Source organism: Dioscorea cayenensis, chromosome 4 (assembly GCF_009730915.1).
Source record: "Dioscorea cayenensis subsp. rotundata cultivar TDr96_F1 chromosome 4, TDr96_F1_v2_PseudoChromosome.rev07_lg8_w22 25.fasta, whole genome shotgun sequence".
In the NCBI taxonomy this organism is placed as follows: Eukaryota; Viridiplantae; Streptophyta; class Magnoliopsida; order Dioscoreales; family Dioscoreaceae; genus Dioscorea; species Dioscorea cayenensis.
The window spans coordinates 5,361,313-5,384,440 of record NC_052474.1 but is presented as its reverse complement, the minus strand read 5'-3'; the positions used below and the strand labels follow the sequence as shown (position 1 = coordinate 5,384,440).

General features: G+C 35.7%; 4 protein-coding genes across 7 annotated transcripts; 3 read left to right on the top strand and 1 right to left on the bottom strand.

Annotated features, from left to right (window-relative positions):
* Positions 1-939: 939 nt before the first annotated feature.
* Positions 940-6,419, bottom strand: LOC120259529 (RNA-binding protein 2-like). 2 transcript variants are annotated; one of them, XR_005536136.1, is made up of 7 exons: positions 6,248-6,419; positions 4,987-5,102; positions 4,614-4,902; positions 4,469-4,530; positions 4,022-4,103; positions 2,094-2,279; positions 940-1,267 (listed from the first exon to the last, which is right to left on the bottom strand). XR_005536136.1 is itself a non-coding variant. In XM_039267147.1 (6 exons), the coding sequence occupies exons 1-6, from the start codon at positions 6,288-6,290 to the stop codon at positions 2,167-2,169; spliced, it is 705 nt and encodes a 234-aa protein (XP_039123081.1). In that variant the 5' UTR covers positions 6,291-6,419; the 3' UTR covers positions 1,941-2,166. The 2 variants fall into 2 exon arrangements, 1 of the variants encoding a protein (XP_039123081.1); XM_039267147.1 differs by lacking the exon at positions 940-1,267 and having other exon boundaries at positions 1,941-2,279.
* Positions 6,420-15,247: 8,828 nt separating this feature from the next.
* Positions 15,248-18,292, top strand: LOC120258330 (polyadenylate-binding protein 8-like). 3 transcript variants are annotated; one of them, XM_039265705.1, is made up of 8 exons: positions 15,248-15,536; positions 15,626-15,744; positions 15,855-16,054; positions 16,396-16,655; positions 16,749-16,861; positions 17,154-17,343; positions 17,430-17,692; positions 17,780-18,292. In XM_039265705.1, the coding sequence occupies exons 1-8, from the start codon at positions 15,317-15,319 to the stop codon at positions 18,113-18,115; spliced, it is 1,701 nt and encodes a 566-aa protein (XP_039121639.1). In that variant the 5' UTR covers positions 15,248-15,316; the 3' UTR covers positions 18,116-18,292. The 3 variants fall into 3 exon arrangements, with proteins under 3 accessions (XP_039121639.1, XP_039121638.1, XP_039121637.1); XM_039265704.1 differs by having other exon boundaries at positions 15,623-15,744; positions 17,783-18,292; XM_039265703.1 differs by having other exon boundaries at positions 15,623-15,744.
* Positions 18,293-18,915: 623 nt separating this feature from the next.
* LOC120258158 (cytidine deaminase 1-like) lies at positions 18,916-20,073 on the top strand. Its single transcript, XM_039265509.1, has one exon. It carries the CDS (start codon positions 18,978-18,980, stop codon positions 19,899-19,901), a length of 924 nt encoding a protein of 307 aa, XP_039121443.1. The 5' UTR covers positions 18,916-18,977; the 3' UTR covers positions 19,902-20,073.
* A 1,354-nt stretch (positions 20,074-21,427) lies between these two features.
* LOC120259253 (histone deacetylase 19-like) lies at positions 21,428-23,073 on the top strand. Its single transcript, XM_039266829.1, has 3 exons — positions 21,428-21,958; positions 22,089-22,529; positions 22,736-23,073. Exons 1-3 carry the CDS (start codon positions 21,428-21,430, stop codon positions 22,988-22,990), a joined length of 1,227 nt encoding a protein of 408 aa, XP_039122763.1. The 3' UTR covers positions 22,991-23,073.
* Positions 23,074-23,128: the final 55 nt, after the last annotated feature.

Below are 23,128 nucleotides of genomic sequence, written 5' to 3'. Positions count from 1 at the left end.
GCATTTCTAACTAATTTCTCTCTCTAAGACATGGCATCAAGGGTCACTGTCGTAGTGGGTCCCGGGAGGAGACTTCCTCGTGATTAGCGATTGATGAGATGATGGAATGAGTGCCGTTAGATGAAGCGATCCTCTGGTGGGTGGGTTGGCCAATAATGCTGAACACGTGGCTTGTCATGTCGCACGTGACTAAATCTCTTTCTCTGGAGGAATCCGATCTTCTAAGCTTATTTATATTCGCGTTTCCCTTCTTTTTATTTATTTTTTAAATAATTACAAAGATCTTTTTACACCCTCATAAAGTTCATATTTATAAGGGTCTTTCTTTCATGTTTATTGCACACACCGAAGTCAAACGTTCGATCTTGTATTTAAGAAAGAAAAAAATTTATCCAAAAATATTTTTTTAATATACTCTTATCAGCCCAGAATTTAAATATAAAAAATAAAAATTAATGACAAATTTTATTATATTATATATTCATAAACAAAAACCATTGTTAAAAGTTATAGTGTCTTCTCCATCTCTCTCAAAATATATATATCCATAAACATTGGTACAAAATTCTCTATTCTGTAATAGTGTATTAAAATAGAAAAAGATTTTTAAAACTTGTACATCAACCTAAAAATGCATAATTAATAATATATTATCATATAAATTACATTTATATATTTAAATAAATAATTCTTGCTGATTAACAAATTTATTCAAAAATAAATAAAATAAAAATCTTGCCACTGATACTTTTCTGCCATATATATTAATATATATAATGAATTACTCAATTTTCAACTGTTTATGCTGTCTTAGTTTGCGCTGTAAGCAAGTTAAAATAATAATAATAATAAATAATAATAATATTATAATAACCCATTGCGTACGAAACGAGGCACTGTTTGGAGGAAACGCACGGCATTTAAAAAAATTGTAAGGACAGGGTGCATAAATTACACGAGGACTAAATAATAAATATCGCTAACGGTCGATGGAGAGTTGACGGAGAGTAAACAGCGTCAAGGGGGTGTCCGGGCCACCGTTTGGACACGCGTCCCTAACCCGACAGGCCTGTCGCATCCGTCACGGGATCTTCGCCACGCGTCCAACTCACGATTTGACGGCCCCTAAGAGCACCGTCAATACTGACCGCAACCCGTACCTACCATCCTTTTTCCACCCCGTCAGTCCAATAAAACTATGCCGCGTGTCCTGCTCCTTTCAATGATGGTCCCGTGTTCCTCCGGCACACGCAAAGTAGTTATTGTGCTACGGGGTGTACGTGTCATTGTGGTTAGAGGAGAGGTATGACTAAACCGGGCCTTTTGAGCAAAGAACTAGTGACACGTTGCTTGTTTAACAAACATGGTAGACCAATAAGATTGAAAAGCATAAAGAAAAATAAATAAATTTAAAAAGGTGGGAAAGGTATGGATGTTAACGGGTGTCTTATATAAGGAATTGGACCTGCATAAATATGGAAGTCTAGCAATCAATAATGGGCCAGATTACTAGGTAGGACTAACCAAAGATTAGGGATTAGATTAGTCAAAGATTTAATAAGTTTAAGAGGATTTGATGGCCTTCGCTGGAAAGACACAGAGTGGAATTAGATACAATAAAGTCCAACTTTGATTAGTCCACGTGTTGAGGTTGTTAGTCTTTCTTTCTAATTACACTAATTATTATTTAGTGGATGACATTGCTTCAGTCCACCCTATCGTCAATATGTCACTTGATTAGGATCACGTGCTTTGCACGTGCACAAGTCAAAAACACAAACACATGCCGGGGGTGCATGTTTCTTGTGCTCAAAAAAAGAGAAAAAAACTGCATCTGATAACACCAATCAGGGATTTAAGTAGCAATTGAATAGTAAAACATAAGTTTGAAGTTTCAAAAAACAGCTTTAAAATAGCACATTGCAAGCAGTATCACATGCTGGAAGGGCTCAAGGAGATGAGATGAGATTGTATTCAATATATATCTAATTTGGAGATGACAGGGATTAAGACACAGATTATAAATAATAATCTAATGAAGACAGTTTAACATCCCAAACAAGAAAATTACTAGAGCATAGTAGCATACGCACCATAATGTGTGTGAATTTAAGCTCTTCATGACTGTTGAGTTGTTGAACTTGCATTTGGGGATGTTTAAAGGGTTTAGTGCACACTACCACGTCTTCGATCATCGTAACCAGGTGGATGAAAAGGAAACTTTGCAAACTGAATCTTTAGGGTTGGTGAATCCGGCTTCTTGTCATCGAATTTGTATCCTGCAGAAAACCAGATGGAAACAGTCAGCCAACACAAACTGCATAAAGATGCATAACTTGCTTGTGGTTTATAAGAACTGTAAAATTGATATCATAGATGAAAATTGCTGAAAATGGCTCAAATTCAGAAGTGCCAACCACCCAAAAAAAAAAAGGTTCCTTTAACCAATTTGCTCAGCTCCAGCAATGAATAAGGTGGATGAGAGACAATAAGAGATAGAGAAGCAAATATACAAAGTAATAGGACAAAATGGAATGAAGATCAAGGCAAACTTTGTCTTCAACTGAATCAAAGCATCAAACCACTAGAATTTCATAATACAAAATCCAAGGTAAGGTCAAATAACATGTCCTATTTCTCGATCATATCAACGTCTTGATGTTGCCATTGGATTTGTTCTTCGATATCCTGCAACTGCATAGTTCACTACATGCATGAAAAATGCATATCATTAAAGACGTATTTAGTTAGTAGTAGAATTCACAATAAAAGAAGGAATTTTAATCAGTTTCTTGCTGGCTATTCATTTTCATCTGGCATTTGATTATTAACTCAGAGTCTCAGACGACACTCAATTAATGATCTGACATAACTTACACCTTTGCACCAACATTCACATTACAATATAATACCAAGTACCCTTCTTCCCAACTCCATTCAAATGCCAAACAGATTCTACAGTAAAATTGCCTTGCATGAGTTTTCTCTACTCTTTCTAACCATCACAAAAAAACAGTGCCCTGAAAGTTGGTACTCCTTAAAGGCTTAAACTGCACAAGTCTTTTCCTCTTCTCATGAGGTTTAATGCTAGACATTTAAGATTCCATATGATGAGTCAAGGTTTGAAGAAGCAAGTACACAAGGCATCATCCAGAAGCTGTCTCAAGTTGCCAGCACAGATACATGCCTCTTGAGATACCACATAACATTTGTCATTGCACCTCATAAATCTTATGTTAAATAGAGCATATACTTAAAACACTGCCTAACAACACCAACCTTACAGAAACAGAAACAGGTTGTGGTTGTTAGAATAACCTGATCCCATTTATATCACATCAAACATAAAAATGGAGAATTTAATATTTACCCAATTGAAAGCAGGCTACACAACAGTATAACTTGTCTAATGTTTAACACAAGTTGGCTGCTGTAAAGAATAAACAGATATATCCGCTCCCAAGTAAAAATAGAGATAATAATTGCAAGAATGAAAGATCAACATTATGTAGAACACTAGTTTACACAAAAGATTTCATGCTATTTTCCAATAAAACCAAGAAAGAGAAGGTCACGGTGTACAAATCTTTTGCAGCTTAGGAAGAATAGACACAGCTTCAGCCATTTTTTTAAATTGATAAAAATGAAACAAGATTTCTAATGTAAAGCATATAAACTGCACTTTTTTCTATAAATACACTTCATTTATGAAGGCATGAGATTATTTCACATGCACATAATGAACTACTAAACATAATTCAGGCAACAATAAGTATACATTTCAAGTCCAATCCCCGCCACGCAAAGTTGGATGTATTGAGAGGGATGGTTTAACTTCAAAATACCAAGCCAACTGAACTGACATGTAAGCTATCTACTGAAAATATACTGAACAATGGAGAAATTAAACAAAAAACAAATAATAATTCCTGCTGCTAAATGTAAGTCTTTGTACTCAAGCAACAATATATCTAATAACTGAAGATTAATAACAAGTGACTAATGGTGGTGAAGGATGCACCTTGAAGAGCTTCCATAGCAGTCAAAGCACACCTGGTATCCTTAAACTCAACAAAGCACAGCACTTGTGCCTTTTCTGCAGCCTGCAAAACAAAATGTTCTGAAAAGTGAATTACTTGAACATATTCCACTATAAAATATATGAAATCTAAATAAAATTTTTGGTGTACAAAAAGAAGAAAGAAAGAAAGAAAGACATCAAAGATCAGGTAAATCCTGAAGAGCTTGTATCTTCAATCAAAACTGTCAGAGAATCACCAGACATCTAGATTTTTAAAATATATAGAGACAATGGATATAATTAAACAAGTACAAAACTAGTCATTATAGAGAAATGGTGACATAGTAGAAGAAGTGTGAAGCATCTAGCTCTGATAGACTAAGGGAAGGTGCAAAAGAAATATTGATCTGATGGTTCATATGAGTAAGGCCAGCCAAATATATTTACCCGTCTAGGCTCCTTGTGGACAACCCTGATTTCCTTGAAGCCAATGAATGGACGAAAAAGATCTTCAAAACATTATTAAGGAATAGAGATGAAGGAAATCATTCCAAGGAACACATAAAGCCACAAGGAGAAATAGAAAGGATACGAGAAACTTCTCTTCTTGTGCAGTCAGTTGGAAGACAATCTACATATAAAACATTGGACTCATTATCTGAAAGACCATCAGGTATCCGCGGAGGATTGGGTCGTTCGATTTCTGTGATATCAGGTTCTCTTCCCAATGAAACATCTCTTCTGACCAAAGTCTGACCTTCTAAAGGAGAAAAGCCTCTCATATTAGCTCCGGAAGCCAATCCACTGATACCTGGTGCAACAGGGGTAGAAATTCCTGCAAGATCATTCACAGTATATCCTCCTGCTCGAAGTGGCAATACCTGAATAATCAGACTGATTTTGTTGACACCAAACAATAACCAAATGTATATGAATCTTTATAAAACTGCTAACAAAAGACATACATTACTATGTGAGAATTCTGATGGTGTTGCTGGTGGATTATTACTGCCCAATAAATGATGGCCAGGAAAGCTTGAAGCATCTGGCGGAAAATGACTAGGATAGGCACCATTTGCATCTGTCACAATAAAGAGAAAAAGATCAAAATAAAGCCTCGAAATTGAAGCCAGTCATTAGCCATACTTTTTCTCTAAGCTGATTATACAATGGCTTAGTCTTTGATGCTTCCGAGCAATGCATGCAAGATAAAATGTGAGTAAAATCAACGAAATACGGTAAACGATATAATAAAATGCAAATGCTTCTCAGATGCATCTAAAAGGGATTTAAACACATGCATAAAGGCCATCTAAAAAGTGCGAATCATAGACATAAAATGGTGTAATTATTGGGATTGTTGGAGAGCATAATGTATCATCCAAAGGAAAACGATAAAAACTCCAAGATTGTCTTTATTAACATCAAACATCAAATACATGAGAAAGACGATAATAATCCAAGTAGCTAACTATGAGCCTCATATTGCCACAAGAGCACACCGCTACCTGAAAACAATTCACAAACGAGTAAGTAAGACATTTTCTCTCCTAGTAAGGGGTCAGGAGATTGAAGTCCCCTGGTGCCAAAAACACAATAAACAAAAATTGGCCTGTTCGTATTTCTCAAAGAAAAGAATAGCGTATCACTGGAAACTATCAGCAACAGAGAATAATATCCAAAATTCAGTGACTAAAACTAGTGACAGCTGAAATGAAAATCTTACTAAAAACCAAAGCAATTATGCAAGATTTCTCAGATACTCCGTTCGCCAAAAACTAGTGACTAAAACCAGTGAGATTTGATGACAAACATGGTAGTGAAAAAATGAAACTTTTCAGCACTATGATCTCTGAACTGGAAAATATATCGTCACCAGGACAATGGCCATATATGCAAGATTATCTTCAGTATTTCCCTAAATCAAACCTTAAACAACATAGCATGAATACATGATAAATAGATAAAAACAAAGAAAAATATCAAGTTCATATAATCACAAGTAGGATCATACCACCACAAATTAAATATCACTCTGGGAAAAGAACTAATAACCAGAACTAAAACTAGTGATGTCTTCAATTCAAGATTCAATTCAAGACCAATTCACTTTCAAATCCAATCAACGATTACATGTGATGAAACCAAAACTAGGGTTCGAGAGTTCAATTAATGATTGAGAAACTAAAAACGAGAGAGGGAGGGATGAAAGAGGCAAAGTGATACCTCGGCCATCAACTGCAGGGTATCTCCAGTAGGGATCCGCCATGGTCTTCGAGAGATCGCCGGCGCTGCAATGAAGAGAAGAAAGAGAGAGTCCCGCCGAGGAGCTCTCGGCCTCGAGTTGCTTATCTCGAGGCACACCAGCGGTGCAACTTAGTATCGGATTCGGGTACGCCGGTTGGGAACCCAATAATAGAGATTTTCAAAAATAATAATAATAATAATAAATAATTTAAAAAAAAAAACTAAGTGGGGTATTCAAAATAGTCACAATTTTAATTTTTATTTTAAAAAATAAAAATAAATATTTTTTTAAAAAATAGCGATTCTTCTTAAAATTGACTATATTTTATTTTCTTTAACTATCTCCAATCTCCGATGTGAAAATACCAAAATTAGAAAAATCTGGATATACAATGTGACTTGATATTATTTTTTTTTCTTTTTTTCTTTTGGCTCAAGTGAGAATACCAAATTGGTTGTAATCAATCCCAGATTGCTCATAGTGCCCAGGAAAATATGAAAACCTGGACCTTGAAGAGTAATATATCCTTCTATGTGCATTCTTTTTATAATTTTCTTATGGATGGAGAAGTTGGTACCCCACTTTACTTCCAATTCTGGATAATTACGGAAAATCTGCCGTTCAAGTAAAATAACTCTATTTTGTTGGCCAGCATATGAAAATAAAATCCTTACTTTTAACAACTTTGCCAAGACAGACTGCAATTTCCAAAGTACCACTAGACTTATTTCTTATGCCGCATACTCAGAAATGACAGCTCATTTATTTCTTAAACACAAATTTTCAGACTTCATCCAGGAGTTTTTCAATCAAATTCTAAATTGAAAAACACATTCTCTTTCTCTCTCAGTGGTTTGGATGACTTGGATTCCCTCCTAAGAGGCTCATCATAAGAGTCCTTTGGGACTTTCTTTTAAGAGCAATTTTCTATTTTCTAGAATATTTGGTTTGAAAGAAATAATTGCATTTTTAATTACCTTACCCTTGATCCTTTTTCTATTACCTTTAAAATTATTCACATGGTTCTTGCATGGATTTATGCATCTAGGGACCTATATTTGTAGATCCCTAGTGATTCTTTTCAGAACCTTAGGTGCTCTCTAGATTTCTTGAGCGTCTAACCACGCCAACACCATATCCTTGCATCCACCACAGGAGTGATTCCTTTAGTTAGCTTGAGTTGACCTCTGTTGCCTCTTGGTGGACTTTGTCAACTTAAATGCATCTTCTTCTTTTGTCTCTCTTCTATTATCTTCATTGTTTTGGTATTGGTTCTCATATGTGCATTACTCATGATGATGCCCCCCTTGTTTCTTTTTTCCTTCGATGTTTTTTTTTTGTTGTTTCTTGCTTTCTAGGTTTATGTTTGTGTGTTGCATTTTGTTTTGTTTTTTGTCTATTTGGTTTTATGGTTCCGGTGGGGGTGTGATTTGTTAAGTTCGCTCAAAAACTCACTCAAAGATCAAACACTCACACACAATCAAAACAAGATAAAAGAGACAAGCAAATTGATAATCCAGTTTGGCACAACCTTGCCTACATCTGGGGGGCCAGGCCCAGAGAAACAATCCACTAAAAGAGGTATAGGAACAAGGAGTACAACACTCACTCACTCTCTCAATACAAAGAATATCCTCTCAAGATTGCCTGACTGCCACACTCTCAACTCTCACCGAAGAGTCTCTCACTGTTTGGCTCGTCCTATATCTTCAAGCAGGATCTCTTATATAGACGCACCGACGTCCACAAAATTACCTCTTTTAGAATTCTCCGCGGCTTCCTAACTTGGACACCTTCCAAAGTTAGATGTTGCAACACCCAGTTGCAACATGGCCCACCTTACTGAACATGACAGAGTTCTAGCCAGATGCACCCGAATCTGCGACCTTCAACCTCCCGGTTCCTTCAATCTGTCTCGTAGCAGTTGACTCGATCCGAGCTCCTCTACCTGCAGCTGCTTCCTTCCTCACGTCACTTCAGAAGGTCTCCCTCTCCCGAGGGACGCGCCCACCAAGGCACACGCGACCATCTCACCAAAGATAGCCACCGAAGATCTCTCGATCTTCTTTCTAAACTTGGCCTAAGTTTGGTCTTCCCAAATGATCTTCTTTTGGCACATGAAATATTGTTACTAAACTTCACTACAAGAGAATTGCATTTTACAAATAGCATTTTCTGTTTCTAATCCGTTGCTAAATTGAATTAACAACGGATTATAAACGAAAATTTTCTGTTTGCAAAATAGGTGTTGCTAATTTATTACAAACGAAATAACATTCCGTTGCAGACTCTAGCAACGGATTTGTAACGGCAAAACTTCCGTTTGAAAATTTTGAAATTAGTAACGCAAATTATTCCGTTTCAAAAGTGTTGCTACATTTTGCAACTGAATGAATGTTGTTACTAATCCGTTTAAAAATGTACCAACGGATTAGCAACGGAATAATTGCCATTCCAAACAATAGAAACGGACTTGTAACGGAACATATTTTGTTTTAAATTTGTTTTTTTTATTAGAAACAAAAACTCTTTCGTTACAAATCCGATGCTAAAATTATATATATATATATATATATATGAGAACCCATCATCTAGGGACGTCCCCAGATTTCAAATCTAGGGATGTCCATAGTAGCTATCGGATGAAAATCTGACGGCTCTTATCATTATGAACAGTAGAAACCGCGTTCTACAGTGTTGTGCAGCGATCATGAACAGTAAAAAAAATGTACAGTGTTTATATAATCAATTAACCATCGGATGATGATCCAACGGTTTAGATTTAAAAACATCCCTAGATTTGAAATCTAGGGACATCCCTAGATGATGTTTTCCCTATATATATATATATATATATTTTGAAACAAATTAATCGGTTTGTAATTTGTTGCTAAAAAACTAAATAATTAAAAAAAATATCACATTGATTTTCAAAGCTGATATAAAGAATACCTGTTATGACAAATTTTTTAGCAACAATAAAGCTAACAAAAAATGATTTCATTAATGCATTTAGGAAAAGATGTCCAAAACGAACTTTAACAAAAGAAAATTAGTAACAAATATCAAATAAACTAAAGCTCATCTACATGGTCAACATCATGGTCATTACTAGCTGGCTGTGAGTCATGAGTGAACTGTGAGCGCTGAAGCATCCTAGCCTCGAAGTCCATCATCATATCTTGCATCTGACGCAACATCTGATTACGATACTCATCTCTCTCCGCCCTCATCTCGAGCAAACTCTGCTGAAGCCCCTTGTTATCATCTTTCACCTCATGCAGACTCTCCTGAAGCTCTTTGTTTTTATCTTGTAGCTGATCAACAGTCTCACACAGCTGTGTAATCTCATCTTCATCCAAGTTTAGTCTTCAATATCTTCAAGTATGATCTTCAATCATCCATGCTTGGATCTCCAAATCTCTAATTATATCTTATGTAATCTTCAATCAATCTCCACACATGATTAGTCTCCATGAATAGTTCCACCCATAGATAGCTCTTGGATCTTTCTTCAATTAGTGATGCTAAATATGGTCTTGATAGTCTCCTTGGCATGTCTTTACCTTATTTAGTTTGTGTCTTCAAATAGCTTCACACCAAACTAAACCTTGTGTCTTCTTCATGCCAAGTTTAACTTGTGTCTTCAAATAGCTTCATATAATCTTCATGATCTTGAACTCTTGCCAATAATAGAATATTCCTCTCTCTTCAAATAGATCTTTCTAAAAAGGATCTCTATCAAAGATATGAATAATCATCCCGGATCTTACCAAGGATAGATAATCATATCTAAAAAAAAACTTACCTTTCTTGAAAAGATCATATAGTTTTGATGCACTTACCAAATATAGTTTATCATCACATAATTGTATTGAGAGGAATATCTACTAAATAAAATCTTCAACCTTGATCTTCATAAAATCTTCAACCTTGATCTTCATAAAATCTCCACCTAGATCTTCATCACATGTCATGAACTCATCTTTTGCCACATCACATCATCCTAGTCACATTTTCTTTTGATGAGTCATTTCTAGCCATGTCATCATTCTCATGCCATGTCACCATTTGACTTGTCATATAATGTCAATCCACGTCATCGGGCTTAACAGATTTGTACTCATTTTTTCTAGTTCAATAAATTAGTAGTTTAACCACTTTTCTCAAAAATCAAATTGAAAATATCTCCATATATCATGAAGTGTAATATTAATTTCTTAAATTTTTTCTCTGGCACAAGCGTAACTATAACTATGAGCATGGATGAGAAAAATAACACTTGAGTTCATCTTGTTTGTGCTAATATGATGGATGATCTTCACTTGTGATCATTTTCTCAGAGATATTTCAAACTCTTTCTTCACTTCAGAAATTTTACATACTCAAACTTTCAGTACTCCTCTAAGAACTTTTTTTGTTCTTTTCTTTTTTTTGTTGAACTATGAAATCACCTTTATGATCCTGTGCGATCTCTCCTTCACTTATGTTCTAATATTTTCGTATTGTGATATATATATATATATACACAAGGAAATGATCAATTTACTCATTCACACAACATATTCATATACGAAATAAGCTAGTGAGTGTAATTTATATCATGGCATGTCCATGAATTATATATATATATATATATTGAAAAAGTATGAGAGAAAATAAAAGAAAGCAACCGAGATAAAAATAAAGAGAGAGCATGTAATAATAGTAAAAAATAGAAGATGTTGTACTAAATTGAAAAAGGGGTCAAATTAAAAGGTTGTCATTGAAAAATTATTATTGAGATGGTGATTGAACGATTGTAATGCGAGAACTATGCATTTCACTCAATATTTTTATAATTCATTACACTGGTGATTACACTATTGATAAACAATTTTTATATTTAGTATCTACACTATTGATTGATATGTAGGGGTTAGATTCAAATCTAATGGCTGATATAAAAATATTCGTTGAGTTTTTTTCTAAAAACGTCCGTCGTAGACTGGTCCTATATATGGCCTTGACTTCACTTTATTAAAAACCCGACAAACACCAATGGAACATATACATCATACATGCATATTTTATATATATATACATAAATTATGTATATAATTAATGATAGATTGGTCAAACATATATAATTATAAAAAAAAAACACCCCTAATATCTAGTGTGAGGACACCTACACAAGTAGGGAAATAAAAGTCAATTTCATGAAGAGAATTTCCCAACTGCCTGCCAACCATTTGTCGTTCCATGTTTTGATTAATCAAAATGAGATCAAGAATAGAATCACTCTCTCCAATATTGGCCACTCCATGAAGGGAAAAAATTTCTCATGCTGTCCAAGTTATATTCCCCACCAAAAAGGAAAACTTTTCCTTAAAATATTCAAAAGACATATATTCACCACAAAAGTTCATGGAGCCAAATCATGCATGTCTATAGTTTTGCCCGTGCATGAAAACAGGGGAAGAAGATATGCATAAAAAATTCACCTGCCACCTTAATTACTTACGGACAACTTTGATGAGAATGCAATTTTGTATTTTTATTTGATCTTTTTATTTGAAATATAAAATTTTTGTGATGGGAAATATATTTAAATGATCATTTTTAAAAAGTAGGAGTGAATTAGGAAAAAAAATCCACAATATTTATGTTGACAAGAAGACCAAGCACTATATATATCACATGGTAATAGATTTATAATTATATATAATTCATTAGAAAATTAGTTTAATATCGACATTGATAGACATTTGTAGTTCGTTTGTGTTCTGGTTGAAAAATTTTCATGGAGTGGAACTTTAATATTGAGCTAGGGTTGGCCTAACTTTGTATTTCTTTAATGATTTAGCATCTAATTTGTGGATATATTCCATTGATGCAACGATAATAAATTAATACATATGCTAAATTTTCATAATATTGAGAAATGAATGACAGGTTTTTAATGATTTTCCGTAAAAAGAAATTGAGAAGCTAATATTCCTTTCACTATATCATAAAATATGTTTTTTAGATTGTATGCAATTCAATCATATTTAAATTTCATTTTTAAGATGAGGACAATGATTTATCTACTTGAGATTATTCTGTGCATCAATTAGAGAAAATCTTATGATTGAGTTGATTAAGGTTGTGAAATATTTAGAGTAGATTGACAATTTTAACAGAGCTTATTTTTGCACAGAGGAAGCCAACTTTTATTGAACTCTGATCTATTCTAATGAGTATTCATCCTTTATTATAAAAATCATGAAAGAAAACAAGAAATGAAGCCAAGCCTTGAAAATTTAAAATCGTTGGAATTTATTCCAAGGTTTTAGCAACCTTAACATGTTTTTATTTTTCTTATTTTTGTTTTTTTTTAATTTTTTTACTTTAATTTCCGTTTCTATACAAAACAAAGTGAATCAGCGCATAAAATTTATTTGAATTGATCATGAGATTTTGTATTTTAATGTGAAACTTTACAAGGGAACAATATTTCACTTACTTTTTATTAATTACTTGATCATGATCGTCAGCTAGTAAACTTGTTAGAGAATAAAGTAGAAATTAAACCATCAAATCACTAACTTCATTGACAAGTTTTTGAGAATCAATAGACGTCATCATAATGCATGAGATTATATCTTCTCTAATTTAATTATCTGATTACTATTTTCAGAGAAAGAGAGAGATTGACACACACACACACACACACACACACACACACACACACATAATGTTCTACTTTTTAGCGTTGAAGAACTTTTCTTTAGAGGATATTAAAAGGAGATATATATATATATATATATATCCTTCACCTTTCCCACTCTAAATAATTCAGCATACAATAACATTTTATGGTTTGTGACCCTACATGGTGCACATATTCATGCATTAGTTTTTTCTACATGGAGGCCGTTTTCAAGATCATATATATACATATATTCCATTGTAGATCTTGCTGAAATATTTTTCACAAGATAAAGAATTAAAGATAGAGGGAGAGATAAAGCCAGTGATTGGTTGAAGGAGAGGTGGGCAGTTGCTAGAGATTTAGAATTACGAGACACATTGGTAAGTAGTATCTTGGTGTATGTGTATGTTGGAGAATGGGAATATATTAAAGGAAATGAATAAAATTTTTATTATTATAGAGTGACCTATGGGAAGCAAACCAACATTTATTCCATCACCTTCATCTTCTCCCTATATAAACATCTCCATTCTTCTTCTTTGTGTCAAATTAAGCTCTCTTCTCTCTAATATATATATTCTATATATATAGAAATCATGCACTATCTATATATATATAAGTGTTTGTACATAACTTAAGTATGACTAGCTCGCATGAGATAATACTAGTGTGTGTGCATGCATGTGTGTGTGTGTGTGTGTGTGTTAGGAGAGGGAGAAGGGTTTGAATGGAAGGTGACAGAAGAGAGTGAGCACATATGGTGCTTTCAAGCATGGGATGGAGTTCATGAATGAAGCTATCTGTGCTCACTTCTCTTTCTGTCACTCACCCCTCCATCTCTCTTTCCTTTTTTTCTTTTAACGTACGTGCATGGTGTTGGTGTTGATGTTGATGTGATCTTGCATGCTTTCATTGTATATATATATATATATGTATGTGTATGTGTATGTGTATGTATGATGTTTGTGTTTATATGTTTGCTTGTAAATGTATATTCTCTCCGTGTTTGTTGGAGTTACTGCAGAAAAAAGTAGGGTTAATTTGGTTAATAGTAAAATAAAGGAACAGGGTTTTTCATGTTGGAGATATTTTACTGATCATCATTGGATAATTGATTGATCTCTCTTTCTTTCGTGTTCAAGATCAAGAAGGGTTTTTAAGTTTTTTTTTTTTTTTTAAAAAAAAAGAGTGGATAAACCACTGGTTTATTGAAAGAAGGTTTCTAAGTTCTTGGTAAAAGTTTTTTTTTTTTTATTAATGGCATTGCTTGTTGCTTTAAGGGCTTATGAAATGATTAGATCATTAAGTTAGTACTCTCACATGTACTTCACCTTTCTTCTGCCTCTTTGCAGAAGGAAAAAAACTCATGAGAAGCTCTAAACTGATCATTTAATTTGTAGCACTCCTGCATGTGTTTTGTATTTAGATTTCAAAGTCATTACCATGTTATTTTTAAGGACTAGCTAGTTGTTTTAATTTGCATTTTAACATGTTCCCTATATGAAGTCTTGTAAAATGAGTTCAAACTAGTTTTTTTTTTTTCATTTGTAAACGAGTTAATTTCCTGAAAAAAAACAGAGAAGGGATCCTTCAGGAAAACATTGGAGATCGCCCAATTAATCAAAGAACATGATTTTAAAAAAAATAAAGAACATGATTTCCAAGTCTCATATTAAATGACAAGGTTTTTGCTCTCTGGATGATGTTATTCTATAACACATCAAAAGTTTTTCAATTGGTTTTCTGAAATATTTCACCTTTAATTTCCACTTAACAATTTGAGTTCATGAATGTTAATAAAAGTTCACAAACAAATAACTCATGAATAAATAAGTAATTTTTTTTTATCTGAATATAAAGCAAATTTATATTTATATTATTACATGTAATTACTATTTTTTAAAAAATAAAATAAATAAACCATTAATTTATTGAAAAGAAAAACAAGTACAAACCAAACTAAGAAATGCATTCAAGAGAGTCAAGAAATATAATTTAATTTCACCTTTTCAGGGTTTTATAAGCACAAAGTCTTGTTTTTTTATTTTTTTTATTTTTTTACAAGCTTAAAAAACCATCATATGTTTTGAGCCGTCGGATCAGCAAGGGGCACGAATCCCAAAGCACCAAGAATCAAAGAGAGCAGAAGCGGCGCGAATCCCAAAGCACCGATTCACTGATGACCCACACCACCGAATCACAACCGTTCACTCCTTCTCGAAACAAAGGCCGTTATAATCCAACCGCTCTTCGAAATCTCTATATAAATCCCTCATTTCCACTTCCCGCCCTAAAACCATTTCCAAATCGCTCTCTTTCTCTCCCTCTCTTGCTCTGCTTCTCGATCTTGCAAGCAATCTCGCCGGAAATGGAGGAGAAGACGACCGGAGAGGGCGGATCTCCGGTGGAGGGTGAGCAGAGAACGGCTGTGCTGTACGTTGGGGACTTGGATCCCTCCGTCACGGAGGCAGATCTCATCAATGCGTTCGATCGCTTCGGGCCCCCCTCATCAGCCCGTGTTTTCCGTGACTCCAACTCCGGATCGTCTCTCCGCTACGCGTTTCTCAATTTCCCCTCTTTGGACTTAGGTATCCCTCTCTCTCCGATTCTTAGATTTGGTTTCTTGGTTTTGTTTTTCCATAGATTGGTTGTGATGTTTGGGTAATTCTCTAAGTAGCTGAGAAGGCGCTAAGGGAGATGAATCACAGTCCTTTGAATGGAAAACCGATGAGGATTATGTGGTGTGCTCGTGATTCAGTCACCAGGAAGTCGGGAATTGGGAATCTCTTTGTCAAGGTATTTATCCATCCAATTCTGCTTTTCTTTTCGGTTTTTATGATCAATTTTCAACACTTTTCTTGGTTTTTTTTTTTTTTTTGGGATCTTTATCCGTGAATGGAAAATAGAATCTTGATGTATCGGTTGATGGATCGGCGTTAGAGAGAATGTTTTCGGATTATGGGACAGTAGTTTCATGCAAGGTTTCTGTGGATGAGAAGGGGATAAGCAAAGGGTTCGGATTTGTTCAGATGGAGTCCGAGGAAGCCGCTTTGTCAGCGATCAAAGGTTTGAACGGAAAGGACCTCAAGGATGGGGTCAAGAAACTGTGAGTTTTTTTTGCCTTAACTTGTTCCAATCTTTGTCTTTTTGATTCTTTAGATCTTTTCTTGAGTTATGACTCCTTAGAAACCACTATTCTTCTCTGAATTTCATTTTATATGGCTATAGTTCATGATATATGCATAATTTCTTTCTTGCTTTGTTGGTTAGTGTTGATTGTGTACTAAGGTTTTTGGTATGCATGTTGTCTTTGTGCTTTTGAAAGAAATAGATTCTAGTATATGTTTACTGATCTATATTGGGTTATATAGTTTTTTCTTTTTACCATGCACTTGCTTGTTCATACAAAGTGTCTCTTTCTCATCTTGTTCTCTTTTTTTATTTAAGTTATGTGTCCAAATTCCTCAAGAAGAGTGAGAGGGAAGCATCGCCTATGGAATTTAAATGTTCAAACCTCTACATCAAGAATCTGAGTTCTGATATCACTAATGAACTTCTTCAAGACAAGTTCTCTGAATTTGGCAAGGTCCACAGTGCTATTGTCATGAAAGACAGTAATGGAAAGTCTAAAGGCTTTGGGTTTGTTAGCTTTGAGTTGCCAGAACATGCGAAGATTGCAATGGAAGCAATGAACGGCTCAAAACTTGGTATGTTTCATCATCTTTTTGTTAGTGTCTGGCTTATGATCATTTAAATACTAAACTAATTAATCTTTTGCTCTCTTCTTGGTGCTTGTTCAGGTTCAGGGTCAAAGATTTTATATGTCGGACCAGCTCAGAAGAAAGAAGAACGTGAGAAGATATTGAAGTCACAGTTTGGAAAGAAGCTAGATCAACCACTGAAGAAGAGCCAGGCAAGTATACTGCTGTTTACTACTATGTCTTGACTTATTCTCTACCCAAAGAAGCAGGCAAGTATACTGATGTTTACTACTATGCTTTTAATTATTCTCTACCCAAGGAATGAGGCAAGTATACTGCTGTTTATTATGTTTTGAATTATTCTCTACCTAAAGGGCCAGTTAAGTTCTGCTGTTCACTATCTTGAATTATACTCTATCCAAAGAACCAGTTAAATTATCCTGTTTGGTATATTCCAGTTAAGTACACTGCTGGTTAGTAATAACACAATGTATTCTTCTGCAGAGTGAGACAGTATATGTGAAGAACCTTGATATCTCAGTTGATGATAGGAAACTTTTAGAACACTTTGTTGGATGTGGCAAAATAATGTCTGCAAGAGTGTTGCGAGATCCTAATGGACAGAGCAGGGGTTTTGGCTTTGTTCGGTTTTCATCCCCTGATGAGGCAAACAAGGCTATAACAACACTGAATGGTGAGTGGCAATCACTAAGACCTGTAATTCTGTGCGGTCCACTGAAGATTGCTTCTCTTCTATTTACGCATGAATTGTTTGTCCAGGGTCAATGCTGAATAACAAAGCTCTGTATATTGGAACTGCCCGTCGGATCAACACCTTTAGGAAGTTCCAATCTGCCAAAAGCTTTCCATATCAGGATCCCCTCTATACCACAAATTACTACATTCCACATGCTCATGCACCATGCTCTGGAAGGCCTCAGTGTGTAGCACACGGAAATCAAATGTACATATATCAGCATCCCAAGCTTGGAATGGATTATTCTCTGAAGCATTCAAGCTACCAGTTTGACTCCTCTCCGCTGGTGTGTTAGCGGCCATTTTCTTTCATAGTTGTAACTAGTTTTACATTCCTTTTTTTTTTTATCTTGATGTTGGTCCTTTTGTTCTAGAAGATGACTGGCTACATTGACTTTCCAATATCATCATATTGGTCTGGGAAGGGACACAGTGATGCATACTCCTCCCAGTGTGAAGTTCCGAAATCAAGCAAATATCAGGGACAAAATAATGCTTCCACTGAAATGGTCACAAAGTTAATCACCCAGCGATATTCTGCCCAGAGGTTGAGGGCACTGGCAATGGGTGAGAAGCAGCAGTTGGTCTTCCCTCAGATTCAGAAAAAGTTGACTACCGAGGACAAGATGGAATTGGAGGTTCTGAAGCATGGGAAGGCTAGGGCGGTTAAAGTTGTTGGACCTGGAAATGGTACCAGTATCACTGCATAAACTTGTAGGGCAGCTGGATTTTTAGTTTACTGTGATTGATTTTTGTTCTTTAGATGCCAGTATTTTGGGAATTATCTTCTACTTGCAAACTTGTTTACACAAATTGAAATTCCCTCTTACTACATGAATAAATCAAACAAATAAAAAGCACATTAGACTTTGGAGCGATCTGGATTTACAGTGAAATTAGTGTGCCAAAAAGATGCTTTACTTTACCTAAAAGATAAAGTTCTGACAAAGCAGCCACACGAAAGTGCGTTGCTTGCATGGACTCCTTTCTTTCTTTCTTCTTTTCACTATCATGTCTTTATATAATAATAGATTGAAACAACGACATATTTCTCACGTTCTGTGTTGACTCTTAAAATCACATGTATGGTTTAGCCATCGTCAGAACTCAGAAGTTATAAACAATAAACATTTAGCATAATCCTGCCTGTAATTTGGTGGAAATTTAATAAAATTGCCATGAAATTTCCAACCTTCACTACAGCACCTACCCCAGCTTAAAGAAATTGTTAAGAAAAGACCAATGCATTGAGTTCGTAATTAACTAGTTATTTAATGATCAATTTGAGTTAATTCAAATAATTTTTTATGTTTAGTTAATTTGAATTTTTAATAATACACCAATCCATCACGCATGTGGGAAGTTTGCCCAGTGTTTTTATCCTTTGTGTGATTAGCCTTGTAACTAACCCCCTGTTCCCATATATATATATATATATATATTTAAAATATAATCAATTAATTAAACAATAAATTTAATCAAAACCTTTAAATAACCCCTCCCTCCCTCTCCCTCTCTCCCTCCCTCCCAATTCTTATCAAAAATAAGAGAGAAAGAAGAAAGACAATAATAATGGAGACGATGATCATCACCAGATCGACGGCTGAGAATGAAGCTCCGTGGCGCTTCGTGATCGAGCCATCGGAGGTGGATGAGATGATGAAGGAGCTCGGGCTCTCGTCGGTGATGGAGCTCTTGCCAACGCTGGTACCAGCGGCGAAGAAGATGGCCAGGACACCCATCTCGAGATTCCACGTCGGCGCCGTCGGGTTGGGAGAGAGTGGCCGGATCTATCTCGGCGTGAATCTCGAGTTCCCGGGGCTGCCGCTTCACCACTCGGTCCATGCCGAGCAGTTCCTGATCACCAACGCCATCTCACACAAGGAGAGACGCATCCGCTGCATCGCCGTCTCCGCAGCGCCCTGCGGCCATTGTCGCCAGTTCATGCAAGAGATCCGCAACGCTTCTGAGATTGAGATCCTTATCACTGGATCGGAATCCGGATCCGAGTTCCGCCCGCTGTCCTCCTTCCTCCCCGAACCCTTCGGCCCCCCTGATCTACTCCGTGATGACGTCCCACTCCTCCTCGAACCTCACGATAACCATTTCGAGATGATCGAGATGTGCGATGAAATCGGTGGGGCTGCGAGGAATGTGAGACTCGCGGCGGAGAAGGGGGCGAGAGAGGCGCACGCTCCGTACACCGGATGCCCAGCGGGTTTCGCCGTGGTGGACAGAGAAGGGAGGGTAGCCGGCGGGGCGTACGCAGAGTCGGCAGCGTATAATCCGGGGATGGGACCGACGGCAGCGGCGATGGTGGCGTTCGTGATGGCTGGCGGCGGCGATTGGGAGGAGATCGAGGAGGCCGCACTGGTGGAGAAGGAGGATGCCCTAGTTTCGCAAGAGGGCACTGCGAGACTCCTTCTCGCCGCCATCGCTCCCAAAGCTCGCCTCCGAGTTTATCACTACCGCACATCCGATGCCGATGAGCTTTGAGATCCTCGCGATTGTGACCTGGTTGATGGACGGTGAGGATTGTATGATTTGTTTCTTTCTTTATTTATTTACCTCTCCTTCCAAATAAGACCAAAAAACAAAAAAAAAAAAAACCAGGTTTCATACCACATTCAGTGTATCACTCTACTTGTTTATTTATTAGAATAATTTTATAATTTGGTCATTGATAAATGTTAAATCATTTATTAAAATAAATTTGGATTATTTTTACAAAACTTTGTTTTAAAAAAATAGCGGGAAGTGAAATTTTTTCATGTGAAAATAATAAAGCAGCAGGGATTGAAGGGACATTTCATAAGTTGTTGTCTTATAATGAAACATCACTAACTGTAGGAAAAACATATTGTTTAGTGGGAAGTAGCTGTGATCCATCATGAAGGACACTTATTTTTTAATAACAAAAACAAGTCCCTACCAAATTATTTTAGTGTCTGATAAACAGTTGTCCTGATCTGATCTTTATTAGTGTATGTGTTTTATCATCAATGGAGGGGGATGTATTAGAACTAAAAAAGATTATAAGGAGTTAATATATATATAATATATATAACAGGTATAAGACAAAACAGGGAGTAATAAGAACAAAATAAGAATCTAGTGGAGATGGATATGACAAGAAGAAACAACAGATATGATTAGACTATGCTGGTCAGTGACAGTGATCGGACCAATATCAAGGTCACACTCATCTCCTAAAAAAGATTTTAGGAATTTAATACTCGCATTTACGGTATGTGGCCAAATTTTGGTTGTAATTGATTGGGAAAAACTTTATTTATTATTAAATTTTGTTATCAAATCCCTACACCAATTTATGTAATTTCTTTTTTTGGTTTATATACAAGATAAATTTGCATTATTAACTAATATATAGACATGTAACTGGTGGACACTTATCACCTATTATCATATGTTCAAAATAGAAAAAGAAAACACAATTTTTCAAAACCACCCAAAAACTATTTTTTAATGAACTTGCTTAATATTTCTTTTTTCTTTGATTATTCTTTCATAAATAAAGCAGAATTCAATTTTGATCAAAAATAATTAAATAAACTCACGAGCTTCTGTCTCCCTCCCTACATATATATAAATATACATAAACATATATATATATATATCCTAATCCGATTAGGATTAGGATAATTAACTCTCTGTTACTATATCCTAATCGGATTCTGTTTTTATATATATAAAATTGAAATAAACAAAACTTCAGAAAAGGTGGATAGTCCACACGTGACTTGCTTTTTTTAATAGGATTAGGACTCTGATATATTTATATATATATATATATATATAGTAAGAAGATAAAAAAATAAAAAATAACAGTTGTGACTTTCCTTTTTTTAATCGGATTAGGACTCTCTCATATACATCTATATATATATATATAGACACACACACACGACCAGAAGAAGAGATTCAAGAGAAAGGGAAAGAAGAAAAAGAAGAAGAAGAAAGAGTGGGTATAATACGTGATATATATATATATATATAATATTATGGAGACCGGCGGGAACTCACTGCCTTCTGGCGCTGATGGAAAGAAGAGAAAAGTGTCCTACTACTACGACCCTTTGATCGGCAACTACCACTACGGCTCCGGTCATTCTATGAAACCTCTTCGGATTGCCATGACTCACGATCTACTCCTTAAATACCGCGTCTTAGACAATATGCAAGTCTTCAAACCCATTAAGGCCACCTCCCACGACCTTCTCCAGTTCCACTCCGACGAATACATCAGTTTCTTGAAACGCATCACGCCGGACAATGCCAAAGAGTTGGCCGGCCTCTGCAAGATTTACTACGTTAATAGCAATGATTGTCCTGTTTTTGATGGCCTCTACGACTACTGCACCAGCTACACCGGCGGATCCCTCTCTGCTGCTGCAAGACTCAATGAAGGCAGCTCCGATATCGCCATCAACTGGTCCGGCGGTCTCCACCATGCCAAGTGCTCAGCCGCCTCCGGCTTTTGCTACGTCAATGACGCTGTTCTTGCTATCACCGAGCTCCTCAAGCATCGACAGGTCTGTTCTGTTTATTAATTAATTAATATATATATATATATATATATCTTTTAATTATAAATTGATTACATGAAATTAATTTGCATGAAAAATTAAAATTAATGAATTAAACATGCATGCATGCATGCAGAGGGTGTTGTACGTGGATATAGACGTGCATCACGGAGACGGTGTAGAAGAAGCGTTTTACCAGACGGACAGGGTGATGACTGTATCCTTCCACCAAAGATGCATATTCCCTTATGACACCGGTTTAATCAATCACATCGGGTCCGACCAAGGAAAGTACCACGCTGTGAACGTTCCTCTGGACGAGGGCATCACTGACCATACATACCATTCTCTCTTCAAACCCATCATCTCCAAAGTCATGGAGGTTTACCGGCCTGAGGCCCTGGTCCTTCAGTGTGGTGCTGATTCCTTGGCTAGAGACCCACTTGGTTCCTTTAACCTCACCATCAAAGGTCACGCTGAGTGTGTCAACTTCATCAGGTCCTTCAATCTCCCTCTTTTGCTACTTGGTGGTGGTGGCTATTGTCTCAGAAACGTTCCAAGATGTTGGGCCTATGAGGTACGTACTTACTTAATATATTATATTATCTTATTTTATCTTTTATAATTAATTTAATTTAGTTATTTCAGTAACAGGCTTAATTAATTAATTAAGGAACATGATCTAAATAAATATACAGTATTATTATATGTATATATATACTTTTTTGGTCATATATATAATATTGAATTTTGTTTTACTATATATGTTCATGATAAATACAGACTGCAGTTGCTGTTGGAGTTGAGCTACAGAATGATCTTCCTAGCAACGAGTTCTATGCATATTTTGGACCGCATTATACTCTTCATGATCCACCGATAAAGGCGCTGGAGAACAAAAACAGTACTAATAGTTTGGAGAAAATCAAAACAAGAGTTTTGGACAATATATCAAAGCTTGAGCATGCTCCAAGTGTCCAATTTCAAGAGAGGCCACCAGATGCAAGCGTTGACGTACAACTTTTCTCACTCAATTAAGGACTGGATTAGATTGAGAAAAATATATTCTTAATTTTAAGATTTTGAAAACATTGTTTTACTAAATATGATTATATGTAATCTAAGATAGACATGCTTGTAAATACTAATAGTATGCCATATGTAAAAAAAAAAGAA